This window comes from Corylus avellana, chromosome ca1 (genome assembly GCF_901000735.1).
Source record: "Corylus avellana chromosome ca1, CavTom2PMs-1.0".
NCBI classification, from domain to species: domain Eukaryota; kingdom Viridiplantae; phylum Streptophyta; class Magnoliopsida; order Fagales; family Betulaceae; genus Corylus; species Corylus avellana.
This window is the reverse complement of record NC_081541.1, coordinates 6,973,469-6,992,253: the sequence shown is the minus strand read 5'-3', so window position 1 is coordinate 6,992,253 and position 18,785 is coordinate 6,973,469. Positions and strand designations below refer to the sequence as shown.

General features: G+C 36.5%; 1 protein-coding gene across 1 annotated transcript; it reads left to right on the top strand.

Moving 5' to 3' along the window:
- The first annotated feature begins 4,220 nt into the window (after positions 1 to 4,220).
- On the top strand, positions 4,221 to 14,373 carry LOC132181208 (glutamine--tRNA ligase-like). The gene is made up of 23 exons (XM_059594328.1): positions 4,221 to 4,636; positions 5,031 to 5,081; positions 5,390 to 5,461; positions 5,612 to 5,711; positions 5,955 to 6,050; positions 6,941 to 7,002; positions 7,131 to 7,232; positions 7,352 to 7,441; positions 8,073 to 8,225; positions 8,299 to 8,354; positions 9,476 to 9,566; positions 9,653 to 9,739; positions 10,193 to 10,390; positions 10,481 to 10,579; positions 11,661 to 11,792; positions 11,894 to 12,030; positions 12,124 to 12,223; positions 12,300 to 12,395; positions 12,720 to 12,820; positions 12,903 to 13,008; positions 13,139 to 13,228; positions 13,334 to 13,463; positions 13,915 to 14,373. The coding sequence occupies exons 1-23, from the start codon at positions 4,499 to 4,501 to the stop codon at positions 14,007 to 14,009; spliced, it is 2,382 nt and encodes a 793-aa protein (XP_059450311.1). The 5' UTR covers positions 4,221 to 4,498; the 3' UTR covers positions 14,010 to 14,373.
- The last annotated feature ends 4,412 nt before the right edge of the window (positions 14,374 to 18,785 follow it).

The following is an 18,785-nucleotide window of genomic DNA, read 5'->3' as shown; positions in this document are numbered from 1 at the left end:
GTTCTCATTGTATATATAGGCAAAGAGTTACAATTGTAATCAAGTTTGACAAACCCAAACTTGATACAAACTAGGAGACCTAATTAAATACAAATAAGTAAAACAAATACAACTAGAACACTAAAGAGAAGAGATAAGAACAACTATAAGGATAATACTAAAAGATAAGAACAACTATAAAACAGACTCTATTGGTTCCTTAACATGATACACGTGTCGTAAAATATCAATTACCTCTTGTCATATATGTAAAAAATATAAGAGAAATGGTAGAGATCAATAAACTCCTTATATTTGACTTATTGTCTTATAAATTTAATAGATTAATTATTAGATTTGTGAGGTTTACCATTGACCCATTGACTTATGTGTGGAGTCTGCATAAGTCCACAAATCTAATTCATTTGTAAGATGAATATAGAAAAAATATGGACCATTAGGATTAAAATATAATAGTGTCCTTAATTTTTTTCTTCTTTTTTTTTAAAAAAATTATTAATGGAGACCCACGATGAGACTATCTCCTTCCATAGAGAATACTCAGAATAGAGACCCATAACCAGCCTGTGGGTCTCTGGTCGTGGAGACCCACAACCTAGCTATGAGTCTCATGCAACACCTTAGGCGATGGACAAGGAGTTTACTTAAATATGTAGACGGGGGGCTGTCGGACTATCCGCAGTCCTTGTCACCGTTGCTATTGACTTTACTTTCTTGCTCAAAGGGCCGCTTTTTCTTCTGTAGTTTTTTTCTACCCTCTTTTCTCTGTTTGGGCAATGAGAAAATGAGGGAAAGAGATATTTTTTTGGATCTTAATTTTTGAAAATCTGAGACTCGGCATGTTTGGTTGTATTTTGCTCTCTTCTTAAGAACACGTTTCATTTCTGGTGGGTGATGTGTCTCTATCTTTCTGGATTTATATTATTTGCTACGTTATTAAGTTTCACAGAATCAGTCTATCAGAAATGCAGCATTTCTAAAAGCATATCAATGTTTTATATTTTTTCTCTTGTTAAAATTATATATTTTACAGAATGTCTTTCTACTGATTTGTCTCTTTAATTTATCTTTTCATCCGCCAATGCTTATGTCGATTGCCTAACTAGGTTGTCTTTGATTGCCATTTTTTTTTCCCTTTTGTTTTGTTTTGTTTTGTTTTGTTTTGTTTTTTTTTTTTTTGTGTAGAGAAAATTCTTCCATCTTTGTTGGACCAGGGTCTGGCCCATGAGAAAGCCCACCAAACCCAAAGAGTCCCACACAGGAGCGGGCTCAGATCCTTCGACGAGCCCAGTCCACATGTGACTTGAAAGCCCAATCCGCGACACAAACTGGCCCCGCGGACTGGAGATGTGAAGGCCCACGGTCCCAGACCGCGGACCGTGTCACAGTTCGATGCTCGTATGCCGGGTTCACACACCTCGACAACGAGCCCAAATGCCTTTGCCAAAAGCCAAGCTACGCGTGATCCCTACAAATAGGTTTCGTTGATAAAGGTTCACCTTGCCTCAATAGAAGAGAAAGCAAGCGTTTAATCAGAATAAAGTAGTCGTCACATCAGATGGGTTCTGTCACATCCTCGTCCCATTGAAGAACGCACCGTACCCCGAAGGCTTGACATAGCCATACCGAAGTCAGGCGAACTGCTCCGTCTGTCAGTCCCCAATCCCTAGGCGACACGTGTTGAGCTTCGGAGTAGTCGTGGAGCGAATCTCGAGGAAAAGAAGTATAAATGCTGAAAATTTGTAAATTAGAAGGGCATGTTTTTTATTTTCTTGAGAATTAGTAAAAGAAAGAAGAACAGTAATAAATTAAAAAAAAAAAAAGAAAAAAAAGAAAGAGAGATTAATTTTTCATGAAATTTTTGGGATCCAATTCTATGCATTTTCCAGTAAGAATTAAGTGAGTGGCCGGCAAACTGTGTGAACAATCTTCATTCCATAATAAGATATCTAGAGCGTAAAGCTCTTACATAGAAACATAGCAAAAAGTTAAGAAAAGTACAACATTGTAGATACACTGAATATTTAACAATAAAAAACGTATTTACCTCATCCGATCCAACTCATGTACACACTTCATTTAAGGGGCCAATCTGCTACGGGCACACTAAATTTTAATACATTGGTAGGTCTTATCCCTAAAGAAACAAGTTTTATTGACCCGGCCGTAAGACATCAAAACTATTCCTCCTCAACTCAAAGGCCATGATAACACAACAAAACAAAAAAAAAACCAACATCAATGGCAAGATTTAGCAAGAAAATGGCAAAGGAAACCTGGTGCGTGAGATCCACGCGATCCACACTCTAGGTCACACAAACCACATTCGGCGCGTGCCAAAAAAAGAGAGAAAAGGTCTGGTGTCTACAGGGTAGAATGGCACTTAGGAAAAGCATGTAGTGGTGCGTACGGGCTTGGGCTAGCGACAAAAGAGTAGGTTGGCAAAACAAGGAGCCGATTTAAGTTTCCGAGCAAAATATCGATGAAACCCACGCGCAAAAATAAGCCAAAAGACGAGATGGAAGAGACGGCTGCTGTTGTTGCTGCTGAATTTGGACGCTGCTACTGGATTCCAAAATCAAACCGTAGCAAAGAAAAGGAAAGAAATAACAAAAAAAGGAGAGAGGAGGGAGGGATGGAAAAGGGTCTCACTAAAGAGGGACTAGAGAGAGGCTAGGGTTTTTTGTTATGTTCAGTTCTTCAATGAATCAGAAAAAAGAAGTTGGCAGTTAAGGAACGGTTGGTAAAATTGCTCTCATTTTTGTGTACTGTTTTGTTTTCTCTTCCTTTTCCATTTACCTTTCATTAAATTTCATCGTATCAACAATCTCCAACACTTCGAAAAACCAGAAGACTGATTTTGGGATGGATTGTTGGATTATTTACCCTGTGAATCTTTTTAGTTTGAATTTCTTACGATTGTGCAAGAAATTGCGGGTGCATGTTAACGTTTGACAATGTGGTAAGCAACTCAGCCGAAAATATATCTGTTCATACATGGTAAATATTGATGAAATATCATAACAATTTAGAGCATCACCGGCAGTATTAGGTATTTTACCTAGTAAAAAAATATAATTATTTACTTTAGCTATTTTTTTTTCACTACATACTCCAACAGATTCTCTATTTTATTCTCTACTCAGTTTAAAATATTATTTCTCATTCTTTTTTTATTATATGATTGCCAACACTTAATTAAAGGAAAAAACAAACACATATATAAAAATCATTCATAAAAATAAAAATAAACACATATGAAAAACATTTATCTCACATGCAGATACTAATTCTTAAAATTAATAACATAAATAAATTTTTCCATTCAACTGCAATTGATTTATTTTCATCTATGTGTTTCTATGCATAATTTCTTTTTTTGCATTAAATTTTTTCACCCAACTGCAATTGATTTGTTTCCATCCGTGTGTTTTCATGAAATAAATTTTTTTCTGCATTCAATTTTTTCATCCAACTGTGTGAAGAAATTTTGTGAGCGAGAGAGATAAATTGTGTGAATAAATTTTGTATTTGAGAGAGAGACGTAGTAAATGTGAAGAGGTGTTCAGAAGAAATAAAAGATGTTGCGTGAAAAGAGGTGGAATAAATAAATAATAATAAAAAATAAAAAAATTTATTCATCTAGTGTGTTACAGTGAATAGTTTTAAATTGCTATTCACTGTAACAATGTAGCTATTATAGTTAATGGCAAGCTACTCCGTTATAGCTAAAAAAAGAGTAATAATAACTAAATATAATTAATATTAGTCTTTTAGCTAAGCTGCTGGAGATGGTAATTACCGAATATATTGAAAAATCAGGAAAAATGTTGAAATATACTGGTTTTTTTTTTTTTTTTTTTTAATTTTTTTTTTTGTAACAAAATATACTGGTTGATACATCGGTTTATCAGTCAATACATAAGAAAGTATCCAAAAATATCAAATTAAAAAAAAAAGAAAGGAGTTACCAACATCTCGTATTTCAATAACACCGATATTTTCCACATTTAAAACCTTGATTTCACTAAAGAAAACTAAAAATTGCTTGCATGAAAAAAGAAGGAAGATTCAGTAAAATATAGATTTTAAAAATTGTATCATATATATATATATATATTTTGAGTAAAATATTCCATCATATTAATTAATATGTTTAATGGATATAGCGGATTGGGTTGCAACTTGCAAATGCATTGCTTGGAGTACAAGGCCCGAGGCAGTGGCGGGGACGGGTCAATGGTGACCGAGTCCTCGTCCTCCTTACATTTTCCACCGGGACCAGTTAGTACAAATATTCCGTTGATTTCCAAATTCGACCTAAACACAAAGAATCTAAAATAGAATCTCACCCCCCAAAACGCTAACAACGCCCCCCACAGATACTCTTTATCTCTCTTGGTTCTTACATTTAAGATTTATTAGGGTTTTTCCGTCAGTTTCTCAACCCGCCTCACTCCCAAACATTGACGCCAAAGGTCCGTCACGTTCTGAGAGAATGCCGGGGAAGGGTGAGAGCTCCGATAAGGAGAAGCACCTGGAGTCGTTTCTCAAGATCGGATTGGACGAGCGAACTGCGGGAAACACCGTCGCCAACAAGAAGGTCACGGCCAATCTGGTTGCTGTGATTGACGAGGTATTTGAACTTTCCCTTTTCCTCTCACACAGAACAGATTTGATTGGCTTAAGGCTTCTGCTTCCATCTATTTGGCTGCTGAGAAAATCGAGGAAGTGAAATTGAACTTGCTATCGAGGTTTTCGAGTTTTAAAGAATGAGTGAAGAAGAAGCTCAGTCAAACTTGAGATAATCGGATTGGTTTTTTCAAGCTTAAAATTGAAGTACTTCTATTTTTTTCCCTTTGATTTCCTGGTGTCCCTTCTCAACCAACCGGAGCCTCCCTTGTTGAGATTTCTTTTGTTATTGCCTCTTCTGGAAGCTATTTGTTTATTTTATGAGTATGCATGTCTTGTTCACAAACTAATGCATTTGGTGATTTATTTTTGTTTTTTGTTGTTGTTGTGATTTTCAGGCTGGTGTAACTGATGGATGCAGTCGGACCGTTGGAAATCTCCTATACACGGTAAGTTAAATTTTTGAAGCAATAATTATGATATCTTGAAAATTTCCTTCAGAAGTAGTAGCTCTTTTCATGTGAAGTTAATCCTATTTTTATCAAAATATGATTCTGGTCTCTGAACTGTTTGTCATATTCAAGTTTCATTCTTGAATGATTGATTTAACACAGTCCTTAAAATTTTAAAAACGCATCAAGTTACCCTTACGCACGCATGGTGGAGGGATCAATATTGTGTTTTGACCTTATATTAATTTTCCGTCAGCACTATTACAATTAATATGACTTTTTGCTGTGTGCCATATGCGTGACAGGTTGCTACAAAGTACCCAGCAAACGCTCTTGTGCATCGCCCAGCATTGCTGCAATACATTGTTTCCTCAAAGGTTTTGTCTTCTAAACAGCAATCACGACTTTGAATTTTATTATTCAAACGGCTGATTTTGCTCTCGTCTTTGCGAAGTTTTGATGGGATTGATTTATTTTAGAAAAGTTTCTGGATGTAATATTATTCTTACACAGTTTCTTCTTTGCAGATTAAAACTACAGCCCAGTTAGATGCAGCTCTTTCATTTTTTGGAGCTACTGCTTCGGAGGATTTCAAATTGAATGAATTTGAAGAAGCATGTGGTGTTGGTATGAAGAAAAAAAGAGCATTCTTTGACTTATTTTCGATGTTCAGGATGTTCAATACATTGTTTCTTAGTGTTTTTCATATATCAAATTGGAAGCTTTCATTCAATTCTCAGTCGGGAGTGTGCGGTTTTTTTGTTTGTTTGTTTTTAAGAGTAGTGGTTTTTTTTTTTTTTTTTTTTTTTTTTAAAAAAGAACTTCTTGCTTCATTTTAGACATTGATAACTTCATTGTTTATGCAACCAGGTGTTGAGGTTTCGGAGGAAGAAATTGAACGAGCTGTTAATGAGGTTTTTGAAGAGAATAAGAATGTGATTTTAGAGCAACGTTATCGAACGAATGGTTAGTAATTTTATTTATGTACTTTGATTTCCACACTTTATTAAATGGTTTATCATATTATGATATAGACATATTGTAAACATTGTTACACTTGCTCTGGATCATTTTGTGATCAATTGGTTTGTTGTATGTGTAATACTCCAGTCTCATATTGGGAAGATGAGAAGTAGCCTATAAAGAATGGGTGGTTTATAAAAATAGTCATGAGTGTTAAGTCTCACATTGCCTAGTTATTAGTTAAAACTGGGCTGTATAAGGGATTTTAGGGAAGCTCAAAATTGACTAGTCATTTTGGGGTAATATTGTAGATATGGCCAACACTTTTTCCTGGATCGTTACACATGGTATTAGAGCCACCTAGTAGTGTCATGTGGTGCTTTAGCACTGCATGACGTGGCTCTGATCGGGACGTTAGGGGTTTAAGAGGAGAGTTTGTAACACTCCGGCCCTACATTGGAAGGATGAGGAAAAACCCACAGAGTGGGTGATTTATAAAGAAAGTCATGATTGCTAAGTCCTACGTTGCATAGTTATTAGGTGAAATTAGGCTTTATAAGGGATTCTAGGAAAGCTTCAATTTGACTAGTCCTTTTAGTGTGATAGTGCTAATGTGGCTAGCACTTTTTCTTAGATCGTTACAATATGCGTGGGAGTGCTGTGGGGGTGTATCTGTCCATAGGCTTATTTGTAAATGCATGACTTGTCAGCCTTTATTTATTTGTCCAGCCCCACCAGTTCATGCTTTTCCATACTATTCTTTTTATCATGATAACTTATTACTATTTTGTTCTATGAACATGCGCACCTGCTTCTATTTCTTGTGGTAAACATGTAACACATTCTGTTCAGCACTTAAATTTTATTATTATTTTTTTTTGGGGGGTCTCTAGTGGGTGAATTACTAGGGCATGTTCGGAAGAGGCACCCATGGGCTGATCCAAAGATTGTCAAGGTAATGTTTTTTCAATTTTATTAAAGTCTGATAGATTATCAACTTAATTTAATTCAAATTTTCACTAAGACCATTCTGCTTGCAATTATTTTTTTCCTTCCCCCCCCACCCTCCCCTTCCTATTACAGCAATTCGTCGATGCAAAGTTGTATGATTTACTTGGTGAAAGGACTGCAGCAGATGATGAAAAGCCAACCAAAAAGAAAAAAGAAAAGCCTTCTAAAGTAGAGGTGGAGACATTTGCAGGGATTTTTTTTTAATTTTTTATTTCTTTTCTCTTTTTTCCCAATTTTTCTACTCCCTTTTAAAATGCCACTGATAATTTTCTCCCCACTTTATACTTATGTAGGTTAAAACTGTTGCTGTTGTTACTCCAGAGCCATCTGAAGAAGATATTAATCCATTTTTGATATTCCCTCAACCGGAGGAAAATTTCAAGGTAAATAGTTGGCTATTTCTAATTTTTATTATGATCCCTTTTCAACTGTTCCTATTATTTGCTCATAGCTTCTTACTCTGGTTGGTGTTATTGACTCTGAAGTTTTTCTACCACTTAACACATATGTTTATAAAATGTTAAAAAAAAGTGTAATATTTCTTTGCAAGCTTGTGTCATTTGGTGTGATGATTATAAATTGTGAATTAACAAGAAGATAAGTTAAGAAATAAGTGAAAAGGTTGGTCAGATAATATTTTATGAGCTTCTTCATTATTTATCTATGTGAAAACATCATTTTCTAATCATTGTAGTGATATTGAAAAGGATGTAGTGATATACTACTGAAGCGTTGATATTTTTTCATTGGATTCTTATTATTGTTGAATAATTCAGGATTTGATGCTGTTCACTAACCCACCGTTGTTTATGATATGTAATTCAAAACTGATATCAAGCTCATGCATATGTTGTTGTTACTCTGACTTATAAGCTAAGCAGTTAACAAGTTCATGATTGTCTTTTCTTGCTGGCTATAGTTCCTTGTTGACTTTTGAGTTCAGCTTTACACGTCATCACATATGCACCTCTGCATAAGCATTTTAAGATATATCACAATTCTCTTGTTTTTCAGGTGCATACTGAAGTATTTTTCAGTGATGGTTCTATCCTGAGATGTTGCAATACAAAGGAACTGCTTGAAAAACACTTAAAAGCAACAGGAGGAAAAGTTTTAACCCGCTTTCCTCCTGAACCAAATGGGTATCTACATATTGGTCATGCCAAGGTAAATAACATAATTAAGTTAGATTAGCTATTTGTTTAAATCTCCTCATTCTAGTTATATTATGGTTACTCAGGCGATGTTTATTGACTTTGGCTTGGCAAAAGAGAGAGGTGGAGGCTGCTACCTTAGGTGAGAATTTCACACACTGCTTCTTTGATATTCCCTCTGTGCTGCAAAAATAGTCCTTTTTCATAAAGCAAAAGTTTTAAGAACAATTATTAAAATGCTTTTCATCTACTTGCTTTATAACATTTTCCAATTTATCTTCTTTTTTTTTAAAAAAGAAAAATTAAAAGTGGAAAAGCACATTTAGACATTTGTAATTAATGGGAAAGCAAAATTTTAATTTAGTAAATATATGAAATCTATCTTTGACTTTGGAGCATGGACAAAGATTTTGAGATGTCTAAGAATGGAAATGTGGACACCTGTATGGGACAGAGGAAGGATATTTTTGGTGCTATCAATGTATCCCCCCCTTTTTTTTTTGTGTGTGTGTGTGGAAGTTGTTATGAATATTTAATGGTCAGTCACCTATCTTGAGTGTTTTTAATCCAGTTTAATGGCTTGATGTTTCAAGTGCACTATCTTGAGTGTTTTTAATCCAGTTTAATGGCTTGATGTTTCAAGTGCACTATCTGTAAGATAGATTCAGATTATAAAATGAAAACAATCTTGTTTTCCAACATTTATGTTCTTTTGAATCTTTAAATGACAGGAATTGGTTTGCATATAGAAGCCAGTTTTGATAAGATATTGTTCTGCTGCACCCCTGACTGGCATGTTTTGGTTATGTAGATTATAGTTGGTATTGTTTTCATGCATCAAAGTTTGTAAATTTGTTCTATTTTCACCTATCAAGGTTCTGTTATACATATTTCAGCATTAGTCAAAGCTTCTATTTGTTGATGTATTATAATCTGGTTGGTTCTCCTTGGGCACGGTAGAGTAGGACTCAGAAATATGGTTTGTATGTGTGTGCATGGATGCAGAGCATTATAGTGTCAGATGGCCGAAAACATATACTCTGTAATTAAAAGAACTTAAATTTACTCCCTTAAGAAACTAAAAGAATGCTGTTCATACTTTGTTAGTTTGCTACAAGACAAGTGATTCTTTGGTTTATTGTTTGTTACGAATGTTATAAACTCCCTTTTAATTTTCCATATGCTCTTTAAGAATTGAGAAGAGATAAAAGAAATTTCCAGTTTCTCTTGCATCTGAGTTTGATCCCTGATTTGTTGCACTAGGTATGATGACACAAATCCCCAAGCTGAAAAGAAAGAGTACATTGATCATATCGAAGAAATTGTACAGTGGATGGGTTGGGAGCCCTTTAAGGTATAGTGGTTTCTCTACATTGATGGTGTATCCTCTGTTGTGCTGCCCTTTGTTTTGGCAACTCTTGGGTTTGCTGAATTTTGCAGATTACTTACACCAGTGATTACTTCCAAGATTTGTATGATTTAGCAGTGGAGCTCATACGAAGGGGTCATGCATATGTTGATCATCAGGTTGTTGTTTGATAATTTGATAAAATACTTATTATCTGAAAATTTAAAACATTATTTTCTTATTCTATTTGCTGTGAATTAGCTCTTGCTGCAAGGGTGTGGTGCAGTGCCACTTCCAGCTAGGATTTGACTCATCCAAGCCAAACTATCAATTTTATGGCAAAGTTGATTGCATGACTTGATGTTATCAAGTTATGTAGTTATGTGTAGTAACATGGGCTTTTGACTGTAATCTTTTTGTCCCATTATGTTCTTCCTTGCTTTGGCGAATGAAGGGTTGTAGCTGAGGCTGTTGAGTTCGAGTGTTTTATATTTTCTTTAATAGAATTTGATTAGGAAAAGAGGAAAAGGAAAAGAAGAGTCTATGCTTGGCACTTATACATTGCTTTTGTGGGATTATTTTCTTAATCAATCTTGATATAAGGTTCCTGACTCTCTGATAATTTGTTTTAGACACCTGACGAAATAAAGGAGTACAGGGAAAAAAAGATGAACAGTCCTTGGAGGGACAGACCAGTTGCAGAATCTTTGAGACTTTTTGATGATATGAGAAGAGGTCTTATTGAAGAAGGGACAGCAACATTGAGGATGAAGCAAGACATGCAGAGTGATAATTATAATATGTACGACCTTATTGCTTATCGGATCAAGGCAAGTTTGCACCACTGAACATCTTTGATTGCTCAAATTCGTGGAGATTGTATTCAGTGGTCTGGATTTTTTTTTTTTTTTTCTTTTCAGTTTACTCCTCATCCACATGCTGGAGACAAGTGGTGTATCTATCCCAGTTATGATTATGCTCACTGTATTGTGGATTCTCTTGAGAATATTACACATTCGGTATGTTTCCCACCCTTGATAGGTATCATTTCCTGATTCATTTGTAGAAAAATTCAAGATTTTTATTGTTGTCAAATGTATCTAAGGAACTTGTCTTGCCTTTTTAAAGATATTTAAGAATGCAAAGCATCCTTCGGCGAGTTAAATGATGTGTTATTTGAAAAATTAAGGTCGACTTTTTGATTAGTAATCTCAGAACAGATTGGATGACTTGGTGTTGTTGGTCGTTTATTTCTTGTGATAGCCACCTGTTATTGAAGCTTCCAAAATAATAACTGGAATATCCATGGTTTGATAGATGTCAGAAGATTGATAGATCTTTAGATAGGTCTTTCCATGTGATTTCTTGTGGTGTAGCCTGATTTTGACCAAAGGAAAGACAGATATAGCAGTATCCAGATTAGTTGTGGGTTTTCATGAAGTGTGTTCTAGTATCCAGATTAGTTCTGGGTTTTTTCTCTTGGGGATGGGGGGGAGCGTGTTCTAGATTTAACTCGGTTTAAACAATTCGTTTTTTTTTTTATTTAACTTAGATGATTGCTGGACATGGGACTTTGCCTGCCCTTAAAAAAAATTGTGTTATAGGAGTTGCCTTCTTCCCCCAGCCGTAATAAAGATCAGTTGACTGTTCTTGTTATGAAGCTTGTTTTATTATTTATTGCAGCTGGTGCCTGCTTCGTTCTTGTTACTTGTTATGTGTTGGAAAGTGGGGTTAGTGATGTATTGTTAACTTCCTACCTTGTTTTATGGTCATTCATAAGGTAACACAGTTTTTTGGTAACTGGTGCCTTTTATGGTTCCTGTTAACAGTTTGGGTTTGAAAGTTTGGTGTTTGTTTGCTTTGAACTAAACATCTGAGGTCCGTTTTATTTTGATGTGCTAGTCTCTCCATAACATTTGCTTGTTAGCTTGTTGGAAGCCTCAAATGCAGATAAGCTAATATCCATAAGTTATTTTGATGCACTCCCTTTTGTGTGCAATAGAAGGTCTTCACCATCTGATTTTCGTTCTTGACAATCAGTTATATATTCTTTGTAAAGTGTGTCAACACTTTTAATCAACTTTTGGATGTTTTATGCAGCTGTGTACACTTGAGTTCGAGACACGTCGTGCTTCATACTATTGGTTATTACATGCGCTTGGCCTTTACCAGCCATATGTATGGGAATATTCACGACTGAATGTTACTAACACTGTGATGTCAAAGCGTAAGGTGAGTGAGAACATGTCTGTTGAAAGATTTAAAAAATGTTATCTTATCATGCTCTTCTATTATTTATCTCTATAACGATTGAATATGGTATATCTTTGCAGTTAAATCGATTGGTAACGGATAGGTGGGTTGATGGTTGGGATGACCCTCGCCTTATGACGCTGGCTGGTTTGCGTCGTAGGGGTGTGACTTCAACTGCAATTAATGCTTTTGTTCGAGGAATTGGGATCACTAGAAGGTTTGATATGTGTTATGGGCATTCCTGAGAACATGGAAAATATGTAAGATTTATGATGCTTTGTTATCTTAAATGTGTTATCTTGTGTTACAGTGATAATAGTACAATAAATTTGGATCGCCTTGAGTATCACATAAGAGAAGAACTAAACAAAACAGTGCCTCGAGCAATGGTTGTGTTACATCCGCTCAAGGTTTGCATCTTGTTTTACACTGTTTCTAGAATATGTTTTTCACTCAATGTATCACTGATCCTTTCTGTGTTTCAAGGTTGTTATTACAAACCTAGAAGCTGGCTCAATAATAGATCTTGATGCAAAGAGATGGCCTGATGCTCAAACAGATGATGCATCTGCCTTTTACAAGGTGACATTCTTTTAAGAATAAAATTTTAGTCGTGTTTTTTTGAGAATAATACTGCTGCTATTAAGACTTGAACAATCAGCAAGGCAACATATCATTCTGTGTTGATTCATTTTGGCAACACTTGTCCTAAAGTGTGACAAGTGTGTGATTGATCTTAATACGATAATATATATGCGGTCTTCTAATGCAATGCACTAACATCAATTATGAGAATAAAGCTTTTCTATTTAAATTGCTATTTTCATTCTAATGAAAAACCATATTTTGCTCCAAATTGCAGTTTGTAATCTGTTACTGGTTGTGCTTTTTGCTGCTTCTCCTTAGGTTCCGTTTTCAAATGTTGTATACATTGAACATTCTGATTTCCGGGTGAAAGATTCAAAGGATTACTATGGCCTTGCTCCTGGTAAATCTGTGCTACTCAGGTATGTATATTACCAGTTCATATCTGCCCATCAGATTGAGCAAAGATGTGCTTCATACTCAGGATCCTTTTGGCTGGTGCAGATATGCATTTCCCATAAAGTGCACCGAAGTTATCCTAGATGACGATAAGGAGACTGTTCTAGAGATCCGGGCTGAGTATGATGCTTCTAAGAAGACAAAGCCTAAGGTTTTGCTGGATTTCCTGTTTAAACCTGAACTTCTTTTCTGCAATACAAAATTAAATTGGTGCTTGCTGCTGAGTATATTTTTCATGGATTACCTATAATAATTTTTTGGTCCATTCATTTATCATGCAGGGGGTTCTCCATTGGGTAGCTGAATCTTCCCTCGGGGTTGATCCTCTCAAGGTGGAAGTTAGATTGTTTGACAAATTGTTCCTTTCGGAGGTTGGCAAACATATACCATCTAAGGCTGTCTTATTCTTCTCTCGCTCTCTGCTTTATTTTTTAAAATATGACGAATGCTTACCTGTGTTCTAATTATTGTATCAGAACCCTGCTGAGCTTGATGATTGGCTTGGTGATCTGAACCCTGAGTCCAAAGTGGTGGTTCCAAGTGCATATGCTGTATCCTTGCTGCAGAATGCTACAGTCGGGGACAGATTTCAGTTCGAAAGGCTTGGTAGAGTCCAGAACCCTTTCATTATTATTCCTATATTGAATATTTTGGTGATTTAACTGTAAAATAAAAAGAGTTGCACTTTGCATGGCATAGATATATTTGTGCATCAAGTTCTAATGTAATGCAACTGCATAAAGTTCTGATCCTTCTCACCTAATTGGCTAAAAATATTAATCTGGATTTCAATTTACACGGTTGGTGAGGGTAAATTCTTAAAATGGATCTTTCTAATCCAAATTTTATCTAGCTGGGTTGGCATTTTGTCCCCATCGGGTTTATGCATATTATTGGCTTCAACAAGCCGTGGATATTGTCTTTAGCCAAGACTTGCAGCATTTGTTGTCGCTTGTTTCTCTCTATTTTGTGATTTTGCTATGTTTCTTCTGAGTGCATTCCGAAATCATGTTTCCTTTCCTGTGTTGATTGTATGGTTCTCTATATGCAATATCAGGTTATTTTGCGGTTGATAAAGATTCCACCCCTGAAAAGCTCGTCTTCAATAGAACAGTCACGCTAAAAGACAGCTATAGCAAGGTTGCAAAGTAGGTCTATGCCCTCGGAAAGCTTAAGATGGAATGTGGCAAGGAGGAGGTACAATATTTGGAATATTTTGTATACAAATTACTCAACAAATTGTTCACCACATTTTACAAGTACATTATACATCATGGTTAGTGAGGTTTGCGCAACTTTAATTTCATGCACTGTATATGTGGGAAAATCTATTGAAATTTACTATCCCACTTCTGTAATCCGTTAGTTATGTGTTCCTTGAAGAGTTCTTTGTTTATAGATAAAACTGGTTTCTGCATTTGGGGGGATTGGGCCGGGTGCTGTTCATCCGCCAACATGATGCTTGGAATTTTGTATCGTTTTGGAATTACTATTCATTTTCTTGCCTTTTCTTTTATATATGCACTCATAAATCTCTTCTATTCATCCGAAACGGGAGTGGTGGCTTATTATATAAGTGGGTGAGCAGGTCTATCTTCAATAATACCATGCACTCGACCTGTCTAAGCTCCTTTTTTTCTTTTTTTTTTCCTAGTCAGAAAAAAAAGAGACCCTCTAAGGCCTTAACTAGAAGAATATCTTTTGGCGTTATTATTTATATATCTTGACTTTCAACTAGAACACAAATTCTTGACCTCTTTTTCTTCTTCCGCTATTATTTCGCCATCGTAGTTTTTTTTGAATCAATTTTGCCCAGAAAAGACAAGTGGAAAAGAAAAAGGCGATGAGAAAAAAGAAATTCACCTTTCAAACAATCTGTTGTAGTCATCTCTCTCGAACCGCTCTCCCTCCCCCACAAAACAAACTCCTGAACAGCGTCGCTCCGTCAGTGTCGTCACTGAACTAAACGGAGCTTTCCCTTTCCTCCACTCTCTCATTTCTTCTTATTTATTTATTTATTTCTCTAATATTTTGTGGGAAGATCAAAGTTTAATCCGCCTCCACTATCCCACACGCCTCTTCACTGTTCACCCCCTTTGGGTCTTCCACAAGCTCAGCCTCTAGCTGCCCTCTTCACCGGCGCTTGGGCCCCATGCGTTGTCCTTTATGGTGGTATCCCATTCCAGATCTTTCCGTCAAGAGAGCTCATCCCCACATCGTTCAATAAAGCGGGAATGGATCTCTCTTTTGCCTAGGGCTGTTGTAGAGTATGCTCTTTTTGTTCAAGGATGCGGGAAATGCAACCTCTATCGATTGCATCATCGCATCTTTTTAGCGATCTATTTATCGGATTGCATTAAATACAACCATCATGGCAGCTCTCTCCTCGACCTTTTGGTCAAGGAACTATGAGACACGATTTGTTTGGATTCATTTTTTTATTATATTTAAACTGTGATGATTATTTTTTAGGCTTTTTTGGTTGGAGTCTTTGCCCCACATTTTGTAGGGTTTTAGAAGTGTTTGGGGATTTAATGGAATGGCTCAGGGAAAAAAAAAAAAAAAAGAAGAAAAAATCAATCTTGAGTAGTTGACCGTCGGTTCAGCATTAATCTCTAATCATCAAATCATAGGAGTCCGACATATATCGATTTCAACACTGGGAAGTGTTGTAAGGAAGTCTGAAATTGCTCAAACAATCAATCACTTGAGAGCATCCACGTTAAGCTCTCCATTTCTAACATTTCTTTAAAATTTTAACAAAATCTACAAAAAAAGCTCTCCACATCAAACTCTCTATCAAATGTTAAATAAAACATTTGATCTCCTCTTCAAATCTAAAGACACGAAAAGCAAATGTTATTTCTTCAAATCTAAAGACACAAAAAACAAATGTTATTTATTTTATAAGATTATTTTATTTGACTCTGGCGCCAAGCTTTTGGTGATTTTTTCCCTCCAGAGTTTCATCTCCTCCCTTTTTTACCTTTTCTCCCCTTCCATTTTTCTTTTCATCACACAGCTTCTTTTCGTCACACCACCAAAAGCAAGAGAGAACATACAGAGATGGAAATTTCTGTTTCCATTGTTCTCTCCTGCTCTCGCTCTTTGTGAAATCGATCAGGGACTCTGATTTTATCTGCTCTCAGCCTCTCTCTCTTCTCAGTTTTTGATCTGCTCTCAGCCTCTCTCTCTCCTCGTGTTTGATCTGCGCTTAGCCTCTCTCTCCGTCTCAAGTATGCTTTTCCGACGATTGAACTCTTAGATTTATTTGGGATTTTGTATACTGCAAAACTTTCGGGATTATTATTCGCCATTAATGGGCAGTGTTAAGGACAAAAGCATGCCCGGGTGTAGGCAACCCACACCTGTGTTAAGGTATGCCTTGAATCTAGTAGGCAGAATCTTCCGGAACTTTCTCTTGTGTTCTACAAAGATCCACAATGGTTTCCTTCACTAAGAAGAAAGAGTCTTCTTGATGATGGTAGATCATTCCAGAACTCTCTAAGAAGAAAGAGTCTTCTTGATGTTGGTGGAACATTCCGGAACCTTCTAAGAAGAAAGAGTGTTCTTGATGTGTGTGGAACATTCCGGAACCTTCTAAGAAGAAAGAGTGTTCTTGATGTGTGTGGAACATTCCGGAACCTTCTAGGCAACACAATGGTTTTCCTATATAAAGGAATGATGCCTTTGTGTTTGTATACACACAAGAAAGAAGAGATCCCAAAAGAAGAGCTTCTTCAATGTGAGAGAAGAGAGCTTGGGAGGGAATGTGCAAGAGAGTGAGCGTTTTTGTCCTTTAACTCAACTATCACTTATTGTATTGAGAGGAGTGTGTGAGGCTTTTCTCTGGGGCAAAGTGTATTTAGATGGTATGGGCATGTACTGTGAGTTGTAAGAATTTGCTCATGGTGGAACTCTCTTGTTGGTGGACATAGGCCTGGTTTTGGGCTGAACCACATAAACTCTTTGTGTATGTGTGTGATTGGTGTGTGTTCTCGTGTGTTTTCTTTCTAAACTTGTCTTTCGCATAAAGGGCTGGTGGGAAATTGGTTGCCAATTAATTATCAATTTTCCCAACAATTGGTATCAGAGCAAGGTTGCGGAGAAATGCAGTCCTTGAAGTTTGAGATTGAAAAGCTTGACGGAGTGTGGGAGTACTGTCCACAGATGGAGTATGGAGCACTGTCTACGGACGGAGTGCTGTTCAAGGACGGAGTACGTAGCACTGTTCACAAGCAAAGGTACTGTTCATGGAGATACTGTTCACGAGGCACTGTTCACGGAGTACTGATCAGAAGTACTAGATACATGTGTTGTTCAGAGGTTAAAGAAAGGAGCAGGTTCGGCAAGTTGCTCCAAAAACGCTAATATTGTTTCTCTCATTACAGAGAGAGATGATGATGTTCTTTGATAAGGACATGTACATCCTCTGGCATGACCGCTAAAAATGTCAGGATAATGGATGTGTTCTATTAGCGGGTCCACAATTGCATACGGGACATTGGTTTGGTCTTTGATGTCGGGTATGTGGTGGAAAAGGGTGTCGATGGCTGATGAACTTCCGAGGAAACCAAACATGGAAGTTGCACCATATTTTTCAGCAGGATTTTTTCGACATGTGCCGGAAAGGAAAATTCTTAGAATGGTTTAATTCTAAGTGCATGTGCTCTTTATGGTGGAGCATGATAATTCTTGTAGAATTATGACTGTTGGTGTAGACAGTGTTTTGTACGACATCCCAGGGTGTGGGGATGGGCATCGGTCAAGATGCGGACCTAAGCTCTCAGGTGGAGGAGACATCCGGGGGAGATTACGACTTGATGGGATTCAAGTCAAGTGGGAGATTGTTAAGGTATGCCTTGAATCTAGTAGGCAGAATCTTCCGGAACTTTCTCTTGTGTTCTACAAAGATCCACAATGGTTTCCTTCACTAAGAAGAAAGAGTCTTCTTGATGATGGTAGATCATTCCAGAACTCTCTAAGAAGAAAGAGTCTTCTTGATGTTGGTGGAACATTCCGGAACCTTCTAAGAAGAAAGAGTGTTCTTGATGTGTGTGGAACATTCCGGAACCTTCTAGGCAACACAATGGTTTTCCTATATAAAGGAATGATGCCTTTGTGTTTGTATACACACAAGAAAGAAGAGATCCCAAAAGAAGAGCTTCTTCAATGTGAGAGAAGAGAGCTTGGGAGGGAATGTGCAAGAGAGTGAGCGTTTTTGTCCTTTAACTCAACTATCACTTATTGTATTGAGAGGAGTGTGTGAGGCTTTTCTCTGGGGCAAAGTGTATTTAGATGGTATGGGCATGTACTGTGAGTTGTAAGAATTTGCTCATGGTGGAACTCTCTTGTTGGTGGACATAGGCCTGGTTTTGGGCTGAACCACATAAACTCTTTGTGTATGTGTGTGATTGGTGTGTGTTCTCGTGTGTTTTCTTTCTAAACTTGTCTTTCGCATAAAGGGCTGGTGGGAAATTGGTTGCCAATTAATTATCAATTTTCCCAACAACCTGGGCAACCCACAAGCAGTTCACACCCACACCTAGGTGTTATGAGCTGCAAAATCACCCAGCAAAATACACAACTGCATTAATTGATTGATGTCCATCGGTTAATAAATTAAATGCATTCATCAATGAAATCTCTTGAATTAAAAATGCAGTTGGGCATAAAAAATAATTCCATGTATATGAGCATGAAAGTGAGTTTTATGGTAGTTAAAGTAGTTTGGTTTCACAATAAAAAAAAATAATATTTAGTTAAAGTAGAAAATTATTTAGAGAGTTTGATATTTGGAAGTCTTTAAAAGTGACTAACCATATCTAAAAACGCACATTTTGAAAGTTAAATTTAACTAAATTTTCAAGAGCTTGATGTGGATGCTCTGACTCGATATACGAATAAACCAATATTCAACAATTGTAC